Raw genomic sequence first — 19,773 nt, 5'->3', positions numbered from 1 at the left:
GAACATTTTGGTGAACTAATCAGATCTCCGATTTGATACTGAAAATTTTCCGAATCTGTCAGACAAGCACTGTAAACAAACATCACATTTTTACGTTTACAGCCTGTAAAGTCTAATGAATACAAACAAGCGGAGATATATGTTGTAACCACAAATAGCTGATTGTATATGCGGTGTATGCCGCGTGAACTTGAAACTCTCGTATGTTTACGTGTGGGCTAAATCTAAGATTATCCAACGGACAACGAATAGGCACCAGCAGGAATAGATTCTGCATAGAAATACAGTAAGACAAACGATAAACAAATTAAGCTGATATAAATAAAACTACTGATATGTGTTATGGATTAGGTACCTAACTTTAAGCCCTGCCTTTAAAACTTGTCATCATGAGTTCAAATAGGTACCGTATTTATCTGTATGATGAGTTGATGACCACGGATATGGAGCTTTTCGGAACTTATGTACGAAATATCATTTGATATTTACCAGTCGCTTTTCGGTGAAGGAAACCGGACTAATCCCAATAAGGTCTAGTTTACCCTCTGGGTTGGAAGGTCAGATGGCAGTCGCTTTCGTAAAAATTTGTGCCTACGCCAAGTCATGGGATTAGTTGTCATAGCGGACCCCAGGCTCCCATGAGTCGTGGCAAAATTGCCGGGATAACGCGAGGAAGAAGACTCGGTATGGACACACCATTACAATTTACACAAATACAAGTTTCTGTGTATAATGCATGCACACATGTCCCTCGGTACCTATAGGTACATGTCCCTCGGTACCTATAGGTACAGATAGCGCCACTTCCTGTGCGGACGAAAGCGGCGGCCAAGGCTGAGGCGACGTCGCTGAATTTAATGCAAACAGTTATTTTTAAACCTGTTTGTGTGTCTGAAGTACAGTCAGTCAGACATACTGAAGTACGGGACAGAATCAGAAAGTACAGTCTCCAGCAATAATATGTTACACAGCGAAGGCCGCACAAATATGTGACGCGCTCTTATTGCGCTACAAATAAGATCGTATCAGATATTTTTGCGGCCTTCGTTGCGTAACATATTATTGCTGGTGACCAGGGATCGGATACCGGTATTTTTTGTATGGGAACGGAAACGGTATTTTTTCGTACTTTGCTAATTACTTCATTTCTAATTGAGCAATCTAATAATACGAAGTCGTAACTTAAAAAACACATGAGTCCTACATTTCGAGTATAAAATAATTCGATAAATATTTATTTCTAAGTTTTTGCAAAAAACCGGTTCCGATCCCTGCTGGTGACTCTACAATTGATGGCCTATTCTCACACTCTTTGAAATTCGCGTATTTTTCTACTCACAAAAGCTTGCCAGACTATAATAAAATATGCTTCAAATGACAGACGTCAGCCAAAGAGCTAGTTTATAGGCTCTGTGCGGAAAGAGAAGAGTCGTAGAATGTATGAGCTCCCATACATTTCACGACTCTTCTCTTTCCGCACAGACTCTTAATTATTAACTAAGCAAATCCATACGGAAGTAGCCGAATATTACAACACGCAACAGTTTCCTCTTCACCTTGTCTTTCAAACTTCACAGTGAAAATAGCCTGACCAGTATATTGACACAAGAGCAGAACATCGTTTGCCGTTTCCCACCATTCGCCGTAGAATTCGTCCAAGTCGTCCCTCTACCTCCTTTTTGGTCCACTGCTTAACAATAATGCCTAAATTTTGCTCGCTTTGACAGATATCGATTCTAATCAAAACATTACAAAAGGTGTAACAAAAATAGTTGGGATCTGTTTAAGGCCATATTGGGTATCGGTTTTTCAAGCAATGTTTTTTCTATGGGACATTATTACAAAGGCCAAAATTATTCGCGAAAAAAATTCTTCTACTTTTTCCTAATATGAACACAATACCGAATATGCGCGTGTACAGTCACCTCTTTCTGCAGCTGATTGTACATCGTTTAAAATCGCTTGCAACTTTAATTAAATATGTATTACCCTCGAGATTCTCGAGTTAATGCGGCATTTATATCTACATAAAGTACTGTCATAAATACATGTACTGCGAAGTTATTGGAACTCGCAAACCTGTCTGCTATCGGAGTTCAAAGTGACGAACTGAAGGTCGCCACGTCATAGATAAGGTCTTTGGGGGTTACTAGCACGGGGGGGTCACGTATAGCGAATATGAGCAACCGTGTAGACGTCAGGTAGCCGAGGGATATAAACTACATTTACATTTGAGGGGCCTTCTAGCCTAGTCGGTACTGGTAGCCGGGGCCTTCTAGCCTACGAAGAAAGAGGTCCCGGGTTCGAATCCTAGTAAAAGGGCATTTATTTGTGTGTTTATCACGGATTTGTTCATGACTTAGGGATGTTTTCTATGTATCTATTACCTATATATGTCGACGTCTAGTACCCACAACACAGGTCTCATTGAGCTTACTGTGAGAGTGACTAGGTCGATCTATGTAAAATTGTCTTATAATATTTATTTATTTAATAACTACAAGTATTACAATTGATTGGTGCGCGAGTGATAGCGAACAGCAGCAGCGTGCTAGCGGCGAATCCCTATCCCTACGCATCTTTATGGGTCCAGCTGGGCTAGCACATGATTGGCGCGACAGTATCTCGCGGCGAGTTAGACTACCCGTCCCTCTTTTATTAACACAGTTAGAAAAGACGGGTAGTCTATCTCGCCGCGAGATACTGTCGCGCCAATCATGTGCTAGGGGTGCTGATACTGTTGATCCCCACCACTCCCTAATCTATTACGCATCGTTAAGAGTCCTGATACTGTTAGCAATGCAAGTGCTGTGCGGTTCGTCCTCGCAAACCTGTCTACTATCGGAGTTCAAAGTCGCGAACTTGCAAGGCCGCCACGTCATAGATAAGACCCGACGAGTTTGTATGCCTTTTAACTTAACTAAGTTGGCTCAGTGATCCAAAGTGAATCTTGGCCTCCTCGCAAACCTGTCCCAATCCTGCGCAGCTTCCTGCCAGTTACCGACGCGAAGCCGAAGCAGATCCGTCGTCACACTAAGATAAAAATAAGATAAGATAAAAGATAGTTTATTCAAGGCATAATTACAATGCGCTTATGAACGTCAAATAAAGTAAAGTAACTGTCCCAGCGATAGCTGGGCCGACCCACCGGACGGCCACCAGTCGGTCGTCCCATGAACGCCTTCCTGACAGATCCCATTCTGAGATTCATGCCTTTGAACTTACGAAGAATAATTATACAATGACAATGACGTACACCTACGAATAGAATCTTTAGAGCGAACCCACACTAGCGTCTTCCGAGCGTCGGCGTCTGATCAGCGCTATGGAAAATGGCGTCGCTGCGCAGTTGCGTCAACGTTGCGTCGAGCAGCAGCCATAGTGTTGTCTAGACGCTAGTGTGGGATGGCCTTTATAATGTAGTATGTACTATTATCATCACGCTTTCAGACAAAAGGAGAGCCAGAAAATCGCTTCGAAATCTTTTATTCAATTCCTAAAAGAATGTTTAGTGCCGCTAATAAATCTCGTCATAATTGCTAAGTAATTATTAATGGCACGTCCTAATGGTGACACATATTTCACATGTATCGCAATGTCAATAAACACATGAATCATCGACAGACGATACCACGTGTGGCGGCGTATAAACACTGCATTAGAGAGTACAGTTACAATGATTTTACGTTGAAGTCATTTCTATATTCTTCACTTAACCTACCATGGGTGTCCAAACTATTATTTTTACTTATTGCGTATTGCCACTAAAAAACCGGCCAAGTGCGAGTCGGACTCGCGTTCCAAGGTTTCCGTACATTAAGTCCGACTCACGCTTGACTGCACATTTCATTTCTAATAGGTTTTCCTGTCATCTATAGGTAAAGAACTGTTTTGTGTATTTTTTTTAAATTATAAGTCCAGTAGTTTCGGAGATAAGGGGGGGTCGGACAGACAGATAGAAAGACAGACGCACGAGTGATCCTATAAGGGATCCGTTTTTTTTTTCCTTTTGAGGTACAGAACCCGCATACAGGAAGCGAGTCTAAGGGCTCATTTAGACGATGTGAGAACTCGCATGCGAGTATCATTAATTCATTACATTGCGAGTTTTGATCGGTCGGTTGAATTGAACGTAACCAACAGTCCGCAATGTAACTAAAATCGCATGCGAGTTCGCGCGCCGTCTAATTCAGCCCTAATAGAGCTATATATAGCCACTTATATAGGTACAACGTCAAAGATATGTTTACATTTTTCGCCTTATTACAAAGGAGTAAGATGCAAAAGTGTAAACATATCTTTGACGTCGACTGTACCATAGGTGATCTCTCTTTTATGAGGAAAGATGCTGGCTCTAGCCCCAGACTCACTGTATTCTTAGGGCCCAGGCACACTTATCGCTTTCGAGCGTCGGCGTCTAGCCAACTCTATGGCTATGATTGCTGCTCGACGCAACTCCGGCGCAACGCCATTTTCCATAACGCTGACTAAACGCCGCCGCTCGAAAGACGCTAAGTGTGCCTGAGCCCCTAGAGTACCTGTTTGTATTTGACCGCCCCACTTTTATTTGGCCTATAGCAATCGCTTCACCCGAATGTATGAACTTAATAACACTTTACAGAGTCCAAAAGTAAAATAATAAATATTTAGTAAAACTTAGCGCAGATTTAATTTTCAATGCTAGCTTTTGGAAACAGCAAAGACAATACCTAAACTACTGTAATGCGGGCTGTACAGTGTACACACTCGTCGAGAGCCTCTCGCCGAGATTCTCGTCACCGCTCCGACCCAATCAGAGAACGGAGAGACGAGACGAGTAAGAGCGAGACGCCTATGCAAGCAATGTACCACACTCATTAACTCACATTTATAGACGGGTCTAACGCGAAATTTATTCAATTACCTTTATATACCGACGTTTCGACTGGTCATGGTCGCGGCTAACTGATGTCCCAGCAAAATGTCGAAACATGTGCAACTACCCGACGAAAAGTGTATGAAAAAGTTTGGGGTAGACATCACACATTTTCAAACCACCCACTACACATAATGTCTATAAATGTGAGTTAATATGTGTTCAAAACGCGAAGGTTTTAAATATTATATGCAGGGATGTTGCGAATATCCGCATCCGCATCCGCAACCGCGGACCTTCCGCATTATTTTCAACATCCGCATCCGCATAAAATCGATGCGGATTTAATGCGGATGCGGATGTGGAACAGGTCGGTACAGGAACGTCTTAGCATCGGCGTAAGTGCTAGACTGCTAGGTAATTTAGTCATTAACAAAAAAAACTATTAGAAATGAGCAGTCAAGCGTGAGTGGGAGTGAGATTGAGATTGAGATTGAGATATTTATTTATAAAATCATAAATAATTTTACACGTCACAAAGCTATATACATAATTATCAATTTATCACTAGATTAAATAATATCATTTTTGGACATCGGCAGTTCTCAACATAAATTCACTTATAGTGTAACAAGCCAAACCAATTAACATTTTCTTAAGTCTACTTACAAATATTGCCTCACTAGCTGAGTTAATGACCTCTTTCGGAAGTGTGTTATAAAACTTATAAATTTACAGTTAATGTACAGAACCCTTGGAACGCGAGTCCGACTCGCACATGGCCGGTTTTTTGAAATAAAAATTACTAAAATGTAATATTTGACGTTTTTTATGGCACTATCTTGATATCCGCATCCGCATCCGCATCCGCGGATGTGAGCCTTTAAAAATCCGCATCCGCTTCCGCATCCGCATCCGCGGATGTCAAAAAATCGGCATCCGCAACATCCCTGATTATATGTACCACACTCGTTCTCGCGGCCTGTCTCGGGGTGTCTCGACGAGTGTGTACAGCCGGCATAAAACCCATAACCAGGCTTAGGACTTTTCGTAGCATAGCGTGGTTCTAAAATCCTTGGAGCCGCCATATGTGAAATTTTCGAAGTCAAAATCTGCCCATAACTTGTTTGCGGTAGTACAAGCCACAAGGAAAATACAAACATATAATTATAGACGAACATCGGTCATCGCCATATTTATAATAATCTTAATTAGGAGAGCTGAGTCATAGGTGTTTCCCATTGTTCTTCGACCTAGGCATAGGGTTTGAGATCCGGATATCCGAAATATCCGGATCCAACGTCTCATAGGATCCGGATATTTCGGATCTCACGGATCCGTTAAATATTGCATTGGTCGCGTTATTGGTACGCGATAACGTCATAAAATAAATACAAATTTTGCTTAAACTAAACAGTAGTAACAGTAACAGTCTTAAAACGAGCTACCTGCATGCCTTCTGACTGGAATAAGGGTAAATATTTGTATGTTTTAAAGTAATTGTTATCAGGTTTTCGCTCAGTCGCCTTTGGGTAGTCTACCTGGAACATCATTAGTGCTTGTGCGTGTTGTTATCAGTGACTTTTTTATGTTATCGTGTCCGTTCCCAGTCTTCTGTTAACATAAATAACATGTGCTTGATGTGCTGCTAACTGAGTAACTAACATTGATTTTTTTTTCTCGTTATTAAGAAGCTGTAGCCCAAATTTCTTAATTTCCCGAAACTTTTGTAGTAATTTCACATTATTTTGCAGTAATTAACTGGATTTATATATACCTATAATGGAAGATTTTTGTAATGGGGACTGAATAAATGAGTTAGATACTTTTTCCAAGCCATTTTTTTTCAATCTAACGACTGAAGGTATAGCTATTTTACCAAGGTAAAGGAAGTACGTTTTTTAATAGTATAAATTATATCACACCACACCGGTATAAAATAATAAAAGTACATAAATGTAACTTTTTCTCCATTTTATATTTTGTGAGCTTATAATGGCAAATTTAAGAAAAAACGCCGAAGGTAAAGCGGTGTTTTTAGGCACCTTTAGAATTAATTCTTCTGAGCAGATACATAGAAATAAATTTGCTTTAATTACTTCATTTTTGGCGTTTTCGGTTACAAATCGACTACGGCCTCCTAAAAAAAATGCATAATATTATTAATAGGAATACCTAATTAAGACTACACTGAATATCTTATTATACTTATTTATATCGTTTTGAGATAATAATAATAATTAATGATAATTGTAATTAACTAAAGTATGAACATTTTACATTTTAGTAGCTGTTCGTTGTAAATTTCGTCACCTTTCTTGATACAGATCCGTATTATCCAAATTATCCGGATATCCGGATCCGTCAAATTTTAATATCCGAAATATCCGGATCCGAAAAATTGACGGATCTTGCAAACCCTACCTAGGCAGGATGATGAAATGAGACTTCACAGAAACGACGTGGAATTTTCTGATGGAACATCTGACAGTTGATAATTAATATAAAACTAGCCAAGTCAAGAAATAGATTGTGTGTTTTATAAAATGTTTAGGCCACGCCGAGGGGCCCGTTTCTCAAAAGCTTGTAACTTGTAATACAAGCGGATGTCACTTTTCAACAGCTGTTGTTAGAAAGGTGCTTCCACTTGTATTACAAAGTTACAAGCTTTTGAGAAACGGGCCCCAGCAGTTTCGGATATAGAGAAGTGCAAATCGGCTGTGACAGACGGAGGGACAAACAGACACATGACTCCATATATTCCGATTTTCCTTTTGAGGTAGGTACGGATCTTTTTTTTTTTATATGGACTTTTTATGAGCGGGGCAGCTGGTACCCTTTGCTCGTTGACTGACTTTAGCGTCGAGTGCACGAGATGTACACCGAGCTTTACAAGGGTGGATCAACTATTTCTTGTAGTTACTCTGTCCGGTCAGCCAGGAGACAATAGTAACTTAGTTTGTTAAAAGACATCGTACACCACCTTCTGACACGCTTGGTAGACGACCCTCAATGGAAAGGGTTTATAAGTATCACAAAAAAGCGTGTTTGGTGAATTTAAATGCCTAAAAATCAGGTTTTAAAGAGTGACCCAGGGGAACGTTACCATGGCAACGAGTAACTAGCTTAAAACTACTTAAAACTATGTGTTCAACTTAACTAAGGTCGATGCCCCCTTTGGAACCTTAAAAATATATAGTAAAAACTCTCAGCATTCTCTCTTGCATTTTAATTTTAACAAATATCATTAATTCAGCCTGTCCGTCGATAAATAACGGTTTGTCATGCGTTTCTAATTTACTGGTATTTAATTTATTTGTTAACATTAATTCCATAAAAAAGTGGTCAATGCTATATGCGATTCGCGATAATAAGCGTAGGCGGAATCAATCAGATATAACGGTTATTTGTGACGTTATCTATGAAAAGGGGCCTTATTGTCGATGGCGGTTACGCCATTATTAACGATGCTCCGATATGAATACAATGCCGCGCGACGCTGTGCGGCGTAAGCGCCATCGACAATAAGGTCCCTTTTCATAGATAATGCCCCATTTTATGAGTTACTAAAAGTCGTGATTTACCCAACCCTGTTGATTACTGTACACTTGTACAGTCACCAACAATAAAGCGTCTCAGAGATCAAACGACCTACCGCAAACATCGAAATTCATTATCTGCCTCTCTCTCACTTTGCATATACGTGAGACAGAGGCAAATAGTCGAACTACTTTGTCTAAGTAGTTCGCGGTAAATCTATATACCGATGACGTATAACGCTGCGCCAGCAATTCTGCAGCAGTAATGCTGCTATAGTCGCAATCGAATATCAGCTTAAAACTGAATAACTTACATGTCTATATTTCTAGTTTACAAGATGCCATAATGACCGATTGTTCCAATCACTACGCCTTATAAAACAAAGTCCCCGCCGCGTCTGTGTGTTTGTATGTTCGCGATAAGCTCAAAAACTACTGAACGGAATTTCATGCGGTTTTCACCTGTCGATAGAGTGATTCTTGGGGAAGGTTTGTGTATAATTTGTTAACCCGTGCGAAGCCGGGGCGGATCGATAGTTAAAAATAAAAACACTGTCATCTCGTTTTACTTGGAAGAAAAAGAGCACTCAAGACCTTATGACTGTACTTACAAACATACATACAAACAAATTCATAAACCTCTTATACCCGAATTCGTAATAGATATTTAACCTAGAAACAAAGTGGAAGAGAAACCAATTAAATTGTAATCGCTTTTGCAATCTGCACTAAGTCAGGGTCAAAATGTTTTTAATATGATCCATCTTGAAACTTAGGCATTTGTAATCATCTTGAAGTCTAGACTTTTGTCATAGCTCGCTAAGAGAGACTAGGTACCGCTTGGCAGACTAATTGCAAAAATTGATGCAGGCACTAGTTTTTACGAAAGCGACTTCCATCCGACCTTCCAACCTTAAACATATGAAATAATAGTTTGTAAAACGTGCATATTGTTCGTATTTTAAATTTCTAATACATAATTTGTTTTTTGTTTGGTGTTACCGGCCTTGATTGTCTCGTTATTTTTTTATACAGCGACGGCGGTAAACAAGCGTGCGGCCCACATGATGTTTACCACAGGGCCCGGGCCTAGGGGCCCAGGTACCCCAGCTAAGGTTTTGAGATGGAGAAAGGGGCTCCTTAAATTTTAAGTGCCACGCCAAGTTAGGGTTACCAGATGTCAGGTATTTTCCTGACATGTCAGGAATATTGGCCTTTTGTCAGGAATGCGGACGGAACACGAAAATGTCAGGATTTTTTTGAATTAAGGGGCTCCCCCACCCCACGCCAATGACCTTCGATCTGAATCCCTTAGTTTTCTTCTGTTTTTTGTAGCTTAGAATATTAACAGCAACTGTCTCTAGCTGTCACTCTAATTACGCCTTCATTGGAGTAAAAGAGAAAGATCCCCGCAATTTGCGAATTTCGGTTTTCGCGGTAGGCCCCCTGACTATTGGAATTACACGCGCGTTGCCGATCCTACAAGATTACAAGGATTCATCCAAGGGACTTCGATGTAAAAGACATGGTCCTGGGTTACTTTTATCAACAGAAATGGGTACACTTGCTTGGTGACAAACATCGTACAAAGTACATTTGCGACCGGTTAAAGCATTCGACTAGTTTTTGGCCAAAACTACACATCAATTCCGCTTATAAATGTCATATATACATTGTAGTAATTAAGTTATGTGACGTTTTAGTAGTGAATAGTAATTATTTAAATCTTTAGGTAATATAACGAGATGGTGTCAGAAGATTTGGGGAAGTGAAATATATAATATACGTAATATGGTATACGTAACGTTGTAGGAACCTATACATACATACTGAGCCAGTTATGTACCTATATCACTGGCTCAGTGACCCAAAAAGGATCTTGTCCTCTGACACAAGAGAGCGCCACTCTGCCCTATCCGCGCCACTTCACGCCAGTTGGGTATTCCGAGGGCGGACAGGTCTTTTAGGACCCTATATCCTATATGGCAATACATTGTTTCTACACTACAAACTAGTACAAACTTAGTATACTTAATTCCTGTAGCCATTTTATCCACAGTAATACGTTTGGTGTGCTCACCCTATCATAATACTGTTTATTTGTAACGTATCAGTACTAAAACTGTTGCGGGGCGAGGAAGGAGTAAGTCAAACCCAGGTTTTAGGGCTAGACATAGCCTAGACATAATTACAAGCACTAAAAGGACGTTAGGCAAGGCGCCAGATTTCCTTCGCTGCGGATTCCACTAAAGTACAGTAGTACGTACCTACAGATTGCTTTGGCAGAAATCGATGCTCTGGAGAGTCTGGTGTGGCGGTGTGGCCAGTGGAAGAATTGTACGGTCAAGGAATTTCATTTTAGTACAGTCACGCTCCGTCAGTCCGTACAGTCGACATTTAGGGTTCTAGATAAATTGTACATTCCATAGCGTAAGTATGAACTACCAATTTAGCTAGGACCCTAAATGGCGTAACAATCCCGTGTGATGACTGTACCATTTCGTACCTTGTCACAGTGACCTATTGTGTTGCCCATCGGTCGTATAAATGCTACTTTCTAATATAGGGTAATTCGCCAGTAACTGGCCGCTTTTAGTAACTGGCCGCCCTAAACTAAAAAAAAACCGGCCAAGTGCGAGTCGGACTCGCGCACGGAGGGTTCCGCACCATCAACAAAAAATAGAGCAAAACAAGCAAAAAAACGGTCACCCATCCAAGTACTGACCCCGCCCGACGTTTGCTTAACTTCGGTCAAAAATCACGTTTGTTGTATGGGAGCACCACTTAAATCTTTATTTTATTCTGTTTTTATAGTATTTGTTGTTATAGCGGCAACAGAAATACATCATCTGTGAAAATTTCAACTGTCTAGCTATCACGGTTCGTGAGATACAGCCTGGTGACAGACGGACGGACGGACGGACAGCGGAGTCTTAGTAATAGGGTCCCGTTTTTTACCCTTTGGGTACGGAACCCTAATGAATTCTATTCACCTATTTTAGTATAAAGCGGCTAGACATTGAAGGCTGGCCAGTTATTCAAACCTTATACTAAAATGAATTCTCTTTTTACAAGCTTTTATTTACTTTCACCTGACCGTTGTCTGTTTGTCGGTCTGTAATCAAATCTTGCAAGTTAAATTTGACCCACTTCCCGGTTTCCGATGAAGCTGAAAATTTGCATACGTGTGTAAATCGGGTGACAATGCAATATTATGGTACCATGGAGCTGATCTGATGATGGAGACAGGAGGTAGTCGTAGGAACTCTGTGATAAAACAACGGAACCTAATTGTGTTAGGGGTTTTTAGAATTGTCTCGATGAGTATTAGTTGTCTGTGGAAAAAAAAGTACAGTCAGCGATAAAAGCTTGTACCAAAAATGAAATTTTTGCCAAAAACTTTTTTATAGGTGAATAGAATTCATTTGGTGGCCAATTATTAACAGTGGCCAGTTACTGGCGAATTACCCTACCTATTGTTTTGCATGAAAATAATAAACATAAAAAAGAAATAACCTTAAAATTGTGTAGACATGTTAACCACTGAAACCAGAGTACGGCATAGTTACTTGCCCCCAAATTGCCCAATTTGGCGTAAAATTGGTCCGCACACGCGTCTCGACTCAACCTAGTGGACTGTAACTGTTAAACATATTGTCATATAGCGCTAAATGGTACCTGTCTTCATTCTAGTGGTACACGGCCGACGAAAAAATCACGACAGATCACGCTGGGGGAGGGGGGGTAAAGGGAGATCTCACGTGTATTTTTCTACAGTGAACGAAACTAAGAAAAAATACCTACCACATCATGAGTAGATACTTTTTCTCGGCTTCGTTAAACATAAATAGCTCCTTATTATCTTATTTTACTTCAAAATAGCTCGTTATTTTCTTATTTTACGAAATTTTGGAGCGCGTAACCTAAAATTAGGTTGAATGAAAAAAAATACACGCAAGGTTAAAGGGGGGGGGTAACTAAAAACTTCACCAAATATCACCAAGGGGGAGGGGGGGTCAAAAAGTAGCCGAAAACACCTCGCGTGATTTGTGCACAACCCCCATGGCGTTAGAGTGCGTGTTCAGATATTGTGAACACCTTGGCCGCTCCGATATTTTTGATGGCGAGCTTGCATTTGTGTGACGAAGCCTGTAGCTGTTCTTGAGTTTGTGTTCGAAGCCTGCGTTGCGGATATAAAGTTATGGTATCGGAATAAAATTTATATACCTAATTTGAATTTTGATATTTACTTACCTTGTATATGTAGGTATTAGTAGAACTACGGCGTCAGCCTTTTGGCTACATTTGAACACGCCGAAGTCCATTAATTCGGTCAGTTGTTTACACTTATACGAAGCACTTACATCTAAACACTATACTATTGCAAAACCCGTAAATCATCAATTTATAGTTTGATAGAGTATTTACACCGTACCGGATAATATCAATGGCTTCCTGTAGTCCCAACCTTGTGCGTTGCGGCTAAAATTAGCTGTCAGTGCTGTTAATTTAACCCATATAGCTTGGTTAACAGAGACGTGGCAAGTCCGCAAGGTTAGACCGTACCAAAGAGAAGTGTATAGAGAGTGACTGTCATGGTAAATTATGTAGCCACAGTAAATTTATGTACTACCAACTTTCGACAGAAAATTAAAGCTGGCCATACACACTAGGGTACTCCTGCGCAGTTTTACCTGTACAGTTCAACTGCGCAGGTAAAAAGGAGCGTGTGTGGCATTCGACTGTGCAGTTTTCTACGACTGCACAGTTGACCTGCGCGAATATGAAAATAGATATTTTTTACCTGTGTGCTCTTGAACTGTACAGTTAAAACTGAGCGTGTGTGGCGTTCGCCTGCGCAGGCCTCAGTTGATCGCAGTCTCGTAAGCGGAATGAAACGCTAGTTGAGTTAAATTAACTTTATAAATCAGAGCCCTGCCTAATTCCCCTGATGATAAAACATGTTTTTAAGAGCCAACAGGAGTGGTCATTTCTCCATACAAACGTACTCGACTGTTTCCTCCGTGGGTTTTGAAGCTAGAGCAATGATTTTTTCAACACAGATTAATATTGTCAATATCTGTGTCGGACCGTTTTGCTTTTTTTGATATTTTTGTTTTTTAAGGCGCTAGAGCCCTTCAAAAATGGCCAAAATGGCCTAATTGACTATGCCGCAATGAGAGGCGTGCTATTCAAAACTGATATCAATTAGTCAAAAAAGCAAAACGGTCCGACACAGATAATGTCATTATCATTTAGATTTCCAAATTTGGTTATGATTGGTTAAGTTTTGGAGGAGGAAACAGTCGAGTACGAAACCTCGATTTTTGAGATTTTTACGCAGGATTTTTCGCCTTGTCCTTATCGCACTAGTTTTAGGAGCCGCTTCCGTTAGTGAAACGGGTATATTTACCTAAAATATTTAAATCTTAGCTCCTGTTGGCTCTTAATTCTTGTATTATTTTTTTAGACTTGAAGTATAATAAGTACATGGAGATTTGGTACCATATGTCTGACCATACTCTTGAGGTGTGGATAATGTAGGCCATACTCATATTGAACAACTTTTATTATGGGACCAACCCCGAAGTCGTTATTTTTTTTGTCTTTCTTGCGCTTTATAATTAAAAACAATAACGTTAATATAGTGCTGCGTCAACATCAAGCATAGCTGACGACGGTGCCATGGCTACACAACTGAGAGTTTGTGCAGGTTTACCGCTGCCGTGTGTGTGCTCCACCCAGCTAGGGTTTACCTGTGCAGTTTAACTGTACAGGTAAAACTGTGCAGGCATACCCTAGTGTGTATGGCCAGCTTTACTCTGTTAGAACGCCATTTGACTTTGATCCTTATTCTTTTACTGATATGTGTTAATTTGTTCAATATCAAAAATTAACGCCATCTATTCGATAGTAGGCCAAAGGTATGGCGCCATCGCTCGAAAAGATTGCACCATACCTTTGGCCTAGTGCAAAATTCCCAATGGGACGAACCACAAAATGGCGAAAAAATAAGTAATGGACACTTTGAGTTGAGGGCCTGGATTAGACGAAACGTTCGGGGCCAGGGTACAGTTATTTGATTTCAGAGGGGCTACCGCGAAAACCGAAATTCGCAAATTGCGGGGATCTTTCTCTTTTACTCCAATGAAGGTGTAATTAGAGAGACAGAGACAGATGCCCACAATTTGCGACCTTCGATTTTCGCGGTTATAGCCCAGTAATCGAAAGCTGCTAAATGGCGCAGAAATAGAATATGCTTGACCGTACATGATCATTTTCATACATTAATTTAAGTTTCCATTGGTTTTCTATAAACAGTTAATTGTGACTTGGGACTTGGCTAAACCCACTGTTTACAGGTAATTTGTGGTGCGTAGTGTTGGAAAATCGAATAAGAAATACGCATGTTTATTGTTTACAAATTGCCCGTCATCCCAAACAATACGTACAACACCTTGCCCCCATAACACACTTTTTAACTAGTTTAACAACCACAAAGAATCCACCTGAAATTCATCATGGATTAGAAAATAACAAGAATCAATAATCGAAACCTTAAACTCCTTAAAGCATATATACCGAACATGTTACCAGATTAAAATCACTACATAGTTTAAAACAAAGTCGCTTCCCGCTGTCTGTCTGTCCCTATGTATGCTTAGATCTTTAAAACTACGCAACGGATTTTGATGCGTTTTTTTTTAATAGATACAGTTATTCAAGAGTTATTCAAGAGGAAGGTTTATGTATAATTTGTTAACCCGTGCGAAACCGGGGTGAGTCGCTATAGTTATTAAATAAAGGAGACTACGTATTTTCATAACCATAAATTCGCAAATCTCACACACTAAACTAATTCCTTTCTACTATCATATTGATTCCACAGTCCCACTTTTCCAACATTACAGTGGGACGGGTTTGCAATCCGGATTCGGAATGTATGAAGTTTTGCGGACCTGGATCCGGATCCGCGAATCTTCCCATACATTTCGGATCCGTCGTGCAAACCTTAAGTGGGACCGATTCTCCATTTGTAGACAATTTGAACACCGTTTTGTTTTCTCGAGTGAGTGAAAAACGTAAATCGAGTAACAAATTCATACAATTTGAATTCTAATAATGGTCTCATCCGAAGATCAGCGCTGGAAGTCGCCAGCAACATGCTGTGATGGGGCCATTTCGTGACACTTTATTTTCACTATGTTCTTTTTGTGTAATTATGTGTATTGTCTGTGTGTTTACGAATAAAGAACTATTCTATTCTATTCTAATAGCTCAATGATTCCATAGTGATATGATGATAACTATCCAACAGTGTTAATTAATCAAAAGATCGCAAAAGATCTTTCCATTTGTGGATATTTGGCGACTATTTTATCTCCTCACATAATATTACTCACCAAGTTGTATGGATCGCGCCGGTGCCCGATTTTCCGGACCGATTTATACGTTTAGACTCGTGTGTATTGTGAATACTCACCAAGTTGTATGGAGCCCATGATCTGTGAGGACTGGATTTTCTTGTAGGTGATCTCCCCGCCCTCTCCGACGCGCCGGTGCCCGATTTTCCGGTCCGATTTGTGCACTTTGCTGATAGCACCCAAGGGGCCCACGGCCGGCTGTTGACAAACATTTCTTTTAGTAAATATATTACCACTAGCTTTTGCCCGCGACTTCGTCTGCGTGGAATTAGTAATTTGGGTAGCTTGTTTTTTATCCAATCTGCTATTTATCGATTCCCCATACGAACTTCCACTCCCCTTTTCACCCCCTTAAAGGGTGATTTCTGGGATTAAAACTACCCTATATCCCCGGGACTCCAACTATCTCCATACCAAATTTCAACTAAATCGGTTCAGCGGTTTAAGCGTGAAGAGGTAACAATCAGGTAGGATAGTTTCCAAAAGTATGGAGTCTAAAAGGAATACGTTGTGTTTGGTCTATGCACTCTCTGAGGCTGCATTTCCACCAGAATCATTTCATTTGTTCAGCGTGTAGTGACTATATTGGTTCTTAACAAACACATCCCTCGCTACGCATCCTCGCGCATCTCTGGTGGAAACGCAACCTAAGATTTCACTTAAATTATTGGCCACGGCTTCTAAATTACTGTCATCAGCGATATTTTCGTAAATACCGATAAATTTTCCGAATTCCGTTGCCTATTTCGGATCAAAGGGTCAACCAGACAGAGCTTTCAACAATTTCAATCGCCTAATTAATAAAATTTAATATCTCTACATGTTGCCCATGGATCTCTTTAGAACAACCGGGAACTTCATGAAAAAGTAAAGAGATGCTTTGTACAAAACTTGTACAAATAAGTTAGGCATATCTAGAAAACGACTCCGTGCATTTTCAACATAGATAACAATAAGTATTAACAACACACAAAGATCATCAAAGGATTCAAGGGAATAATTTTTCAATAAGCCTGTCATCAAGACATACCATCGCCCACACTTAACTGTCCATCGATGGACCTTATGCCGTTTGTAATAAGGTCCACATATGGACAGTTAAGAGTGTTGTTGTTTGTACGACAACTTCGCCAGAAATAAATTAAAATTGGCATGGTTAGAAACAAAATTTATATTTAACATCACAGACAAGACATCCTCCAGACTGAGCATAGTAGCGCTACCCCCTCTGCCACAAATATACGGTAGTTTTACTCCATTTTCGAGTCACGGTGTCTTTGTGTGACGTCCGTGTCTTTGAACGGACCAATCACGGCACGGGACTCGCTCACCTCGTCCCCCGCACCCCAGTATTTTTGGCAGCATCGGTTTCATGAAATAATTGCTCTAAACTCCGTCTAGAGGATTCCTAGTCTATGTTTGACATCAAGGAAAATAAAAGGAAAGTCTGCTGTATTATCTTTCATTGAAACCTCTTCATTTATTTTCGGGGTCCCTTCGTTTCCCATAAAGTTTTAAGTCATAATGTATTGTTTGTCATATTATCATTAGTCATAAAACTGAAACCGTTAACTTTTCAGGATTTTCGTAAGGTTATCCTATAGATAGGTTATTTTAGGTTTGTTTTATGGCAATCCAGAAAAGTTACGCGTTTCTGAACCAAATTAATTATGACTAACGAAAATGCTGGCAAACAATACATTATGACTTAAAACTTTTAGGGAAACAATAGAGACCCCCATTATTTTCATATCCCCAAATATCTAAATAGAAATACCGGTAGTGTAAAAAGAAGCGAAAACGTGACCTTTTGTTTATCATTGGCTTGTATGTATAAACATCATTGTTTTAAATGAACTAGGTCACTTGCACAAGAGTTAGTGTGTAGCTGTGAATCATCAGTATCATTACGTCAAGTGATAATGACAATGATAGTCACTAATGATGACCATTATGTATAAAAACATTTAATTTGAACATCAAAGGGTTAGCAGTTTATATATAATATGTATATTATGCTATCTGGGTCTCTATTGTTTCCCATAAAGTTTAGTCATAATGTGTTGTTGGTCCACGTTTTCGTTAGTCATAATTTGGTTTTTCTCAGAAACACGTCACTTTTCAGGATTGCAATAAAACAAACCTAACCTAAACTATCTATACTTCTGTCTATAGGATAACCTCACGAAAATCCTGAAAAGTTAACGGTTTTAGAATTATGACTAATGATAATCTAACAATCATTACATTATGACTTTCAATAATTATGTCAAACAAAGGGATCCGTATACTTATCTACATAATTATCTATATACTCTGCAGCTGACTGTACGTACCTAATACACATGATGTTTGTAAACTTACGGCGGGATGTGCTCCATATACAGTGTGTGGCCTATAACGCGGGCAAAAAATTAAAACGTAGATTCTACTCCTCAAACTAAACAATGTTTGTTCAGCGACTTTTAAAAATAACTTGTGATTTGTATTTTAAAACACTTTAAAATTTAATCGAACACGCAATGTATTACGAAATTGATTATGCCTTTACGGTGACAAGACTGACGGGCAATGTCAATTAGACGGAATTTAAAGTACATTGAAAATATTATTTAGTTTGTTTGAAAAAGGGACAATTTTAAGACTACATAATTTCAAAAAGTTGTTGAACAAAAGTTTTATTGTTTGAGGAGTAGAATCTACGTTTTAATTTTTCGCCCGCGTTATAGGCCACACACTGTAGACACCTAGATACTGCTAATCGTGCCAGTCGTGCCTCTGTGCTAAACTCGACAAAAACCTTAACTGATTTTGATATGATTCAATGACATGATTTGACTGTAGCATTTTAAAACTCTCGTGAAGTTATAGATAAAAAAAATTTGAAGTATCACTGTTTTGAACGCAATTACATATAATTAGGGCATTTCTTAAGTTTTTTTAATAATAACATTTCTATTGCTAGTGTTTTGCCTACAAAGTTCGACCCGTTACTGCCACAATACGATAGTTAAGGCTATTTTGGGTACTACCATGAATTGTTTAACATGTAACCCACAAAACCAACACGCTTATTCAAGTTATTCATGTGATCAATAAGTCAATCGACTTTATAGCATTGGTTTCATCAGGGCGCGTACACACCATCGGTGAAGGTCATAGCCAAGTGCGTGTGAATGCGCCCTTATCTTGCATAAGGTCAGTCGGGAAGTGCGCCATTAATGAAGGTCAATATAAATATGTAATGTTTTTTACGTCACCCTAGGCCCGTAAAGCTGGAAACAAATTATCGGACGCGGCTGACGCGCGCGACATAAAAGTGTGCACAGTCAGAAACATCCAGCGCGCCAGATTTCTGTCGGATGTCCGAAGGCTCAAGGTCAGCACAAGGTTACATCCACGGCTTACCTCCGGTAGTTTGCACAGTTCAGTGTATATTCATTATCTAGATAAGTCCTAGTCCTACCTATAAGTCGCGGCTGTGAGCCGCGTCCGTCAGCCGCGTCCGATAATTTGTTTCCAGCTTAAGTGGCCGCTACGCGAGGAGAAAATCTCACTTCCTGGCCAAGGCAGGCGTGGCTCATTCCGCGATTTCGTCGCTTTGCATCCGTTTCACACCAATTTTGGTGGCTAGCCATAAGCCGCGCGTGGTGCTGTCGTCACCTAGCGGCCATATCTGTACCTAGTACTATTATTTATTCTGTGGCCAAGGCAAGATGTAAAACTTTAGACAAACCACGGGCGGTAATTCGTAACGCCCCAGATCGCATATTTATGGCCCTCATCTTCGGTTCGGGCCACAAACACCTGCGATCTGGAGCATTCTAGGTATTATGTAATGTACTATTACAGTACATCTGGTGCTACATTACGACACCCTGTGCTATAATAAGCACATTACGTCACTAGGTACCTAAGTCGTAAATTTAAGGGGCTATATTGTGAAACGATAACG

General features: G+C 40.0%; 1 protein-coding gene across 11 annotated transcripts in view; it reads right to left on the bottom strand.

Moving 5' to 3' along the window:
- Window positions 1–19,773, bottom strand: part of LOC134659129 (phosphatidylinositol 4-phosphate 5-kinase type-1 alpha) — a 91,281-nt gene that overhangs the window by 59,361 nt on the left and 12,147 nt on the right. For all 11 annotated transcript variants that reach the window (XM_063514741.1, XM_063514743.1, XM_063514745.1 and 8 more), the window contains exon 3: window positions 15,878–16,016. In XM_063514741.1, coding sequence (XP_063370811.1) covers window positions 15,878–16,016 — 139 coding nt within the window. The remainder of the gene's footprint in view (window positions 1–15,877; window positions 16,017–19,773) is intronic.

The sequence above is a fragment of the Cydia amplana genome, chromosome 24 (assembly GCF_948474715.1).
Source record: "Cydia amplana chromosome 24, ilCydAmpl1.1, whole genome shotgun sequence".
NCBI classification, from domain to species: Eukaryota; Metazoa; Arthropoda; class Insecta; order Lepidoptera; family Tortricidae; genus Cydia; species Cydia amplana.
Note: the sequence above shows the minus strand (reverse complement) of the source record. Positions and strands in the feature narration are given on the sequence as shown.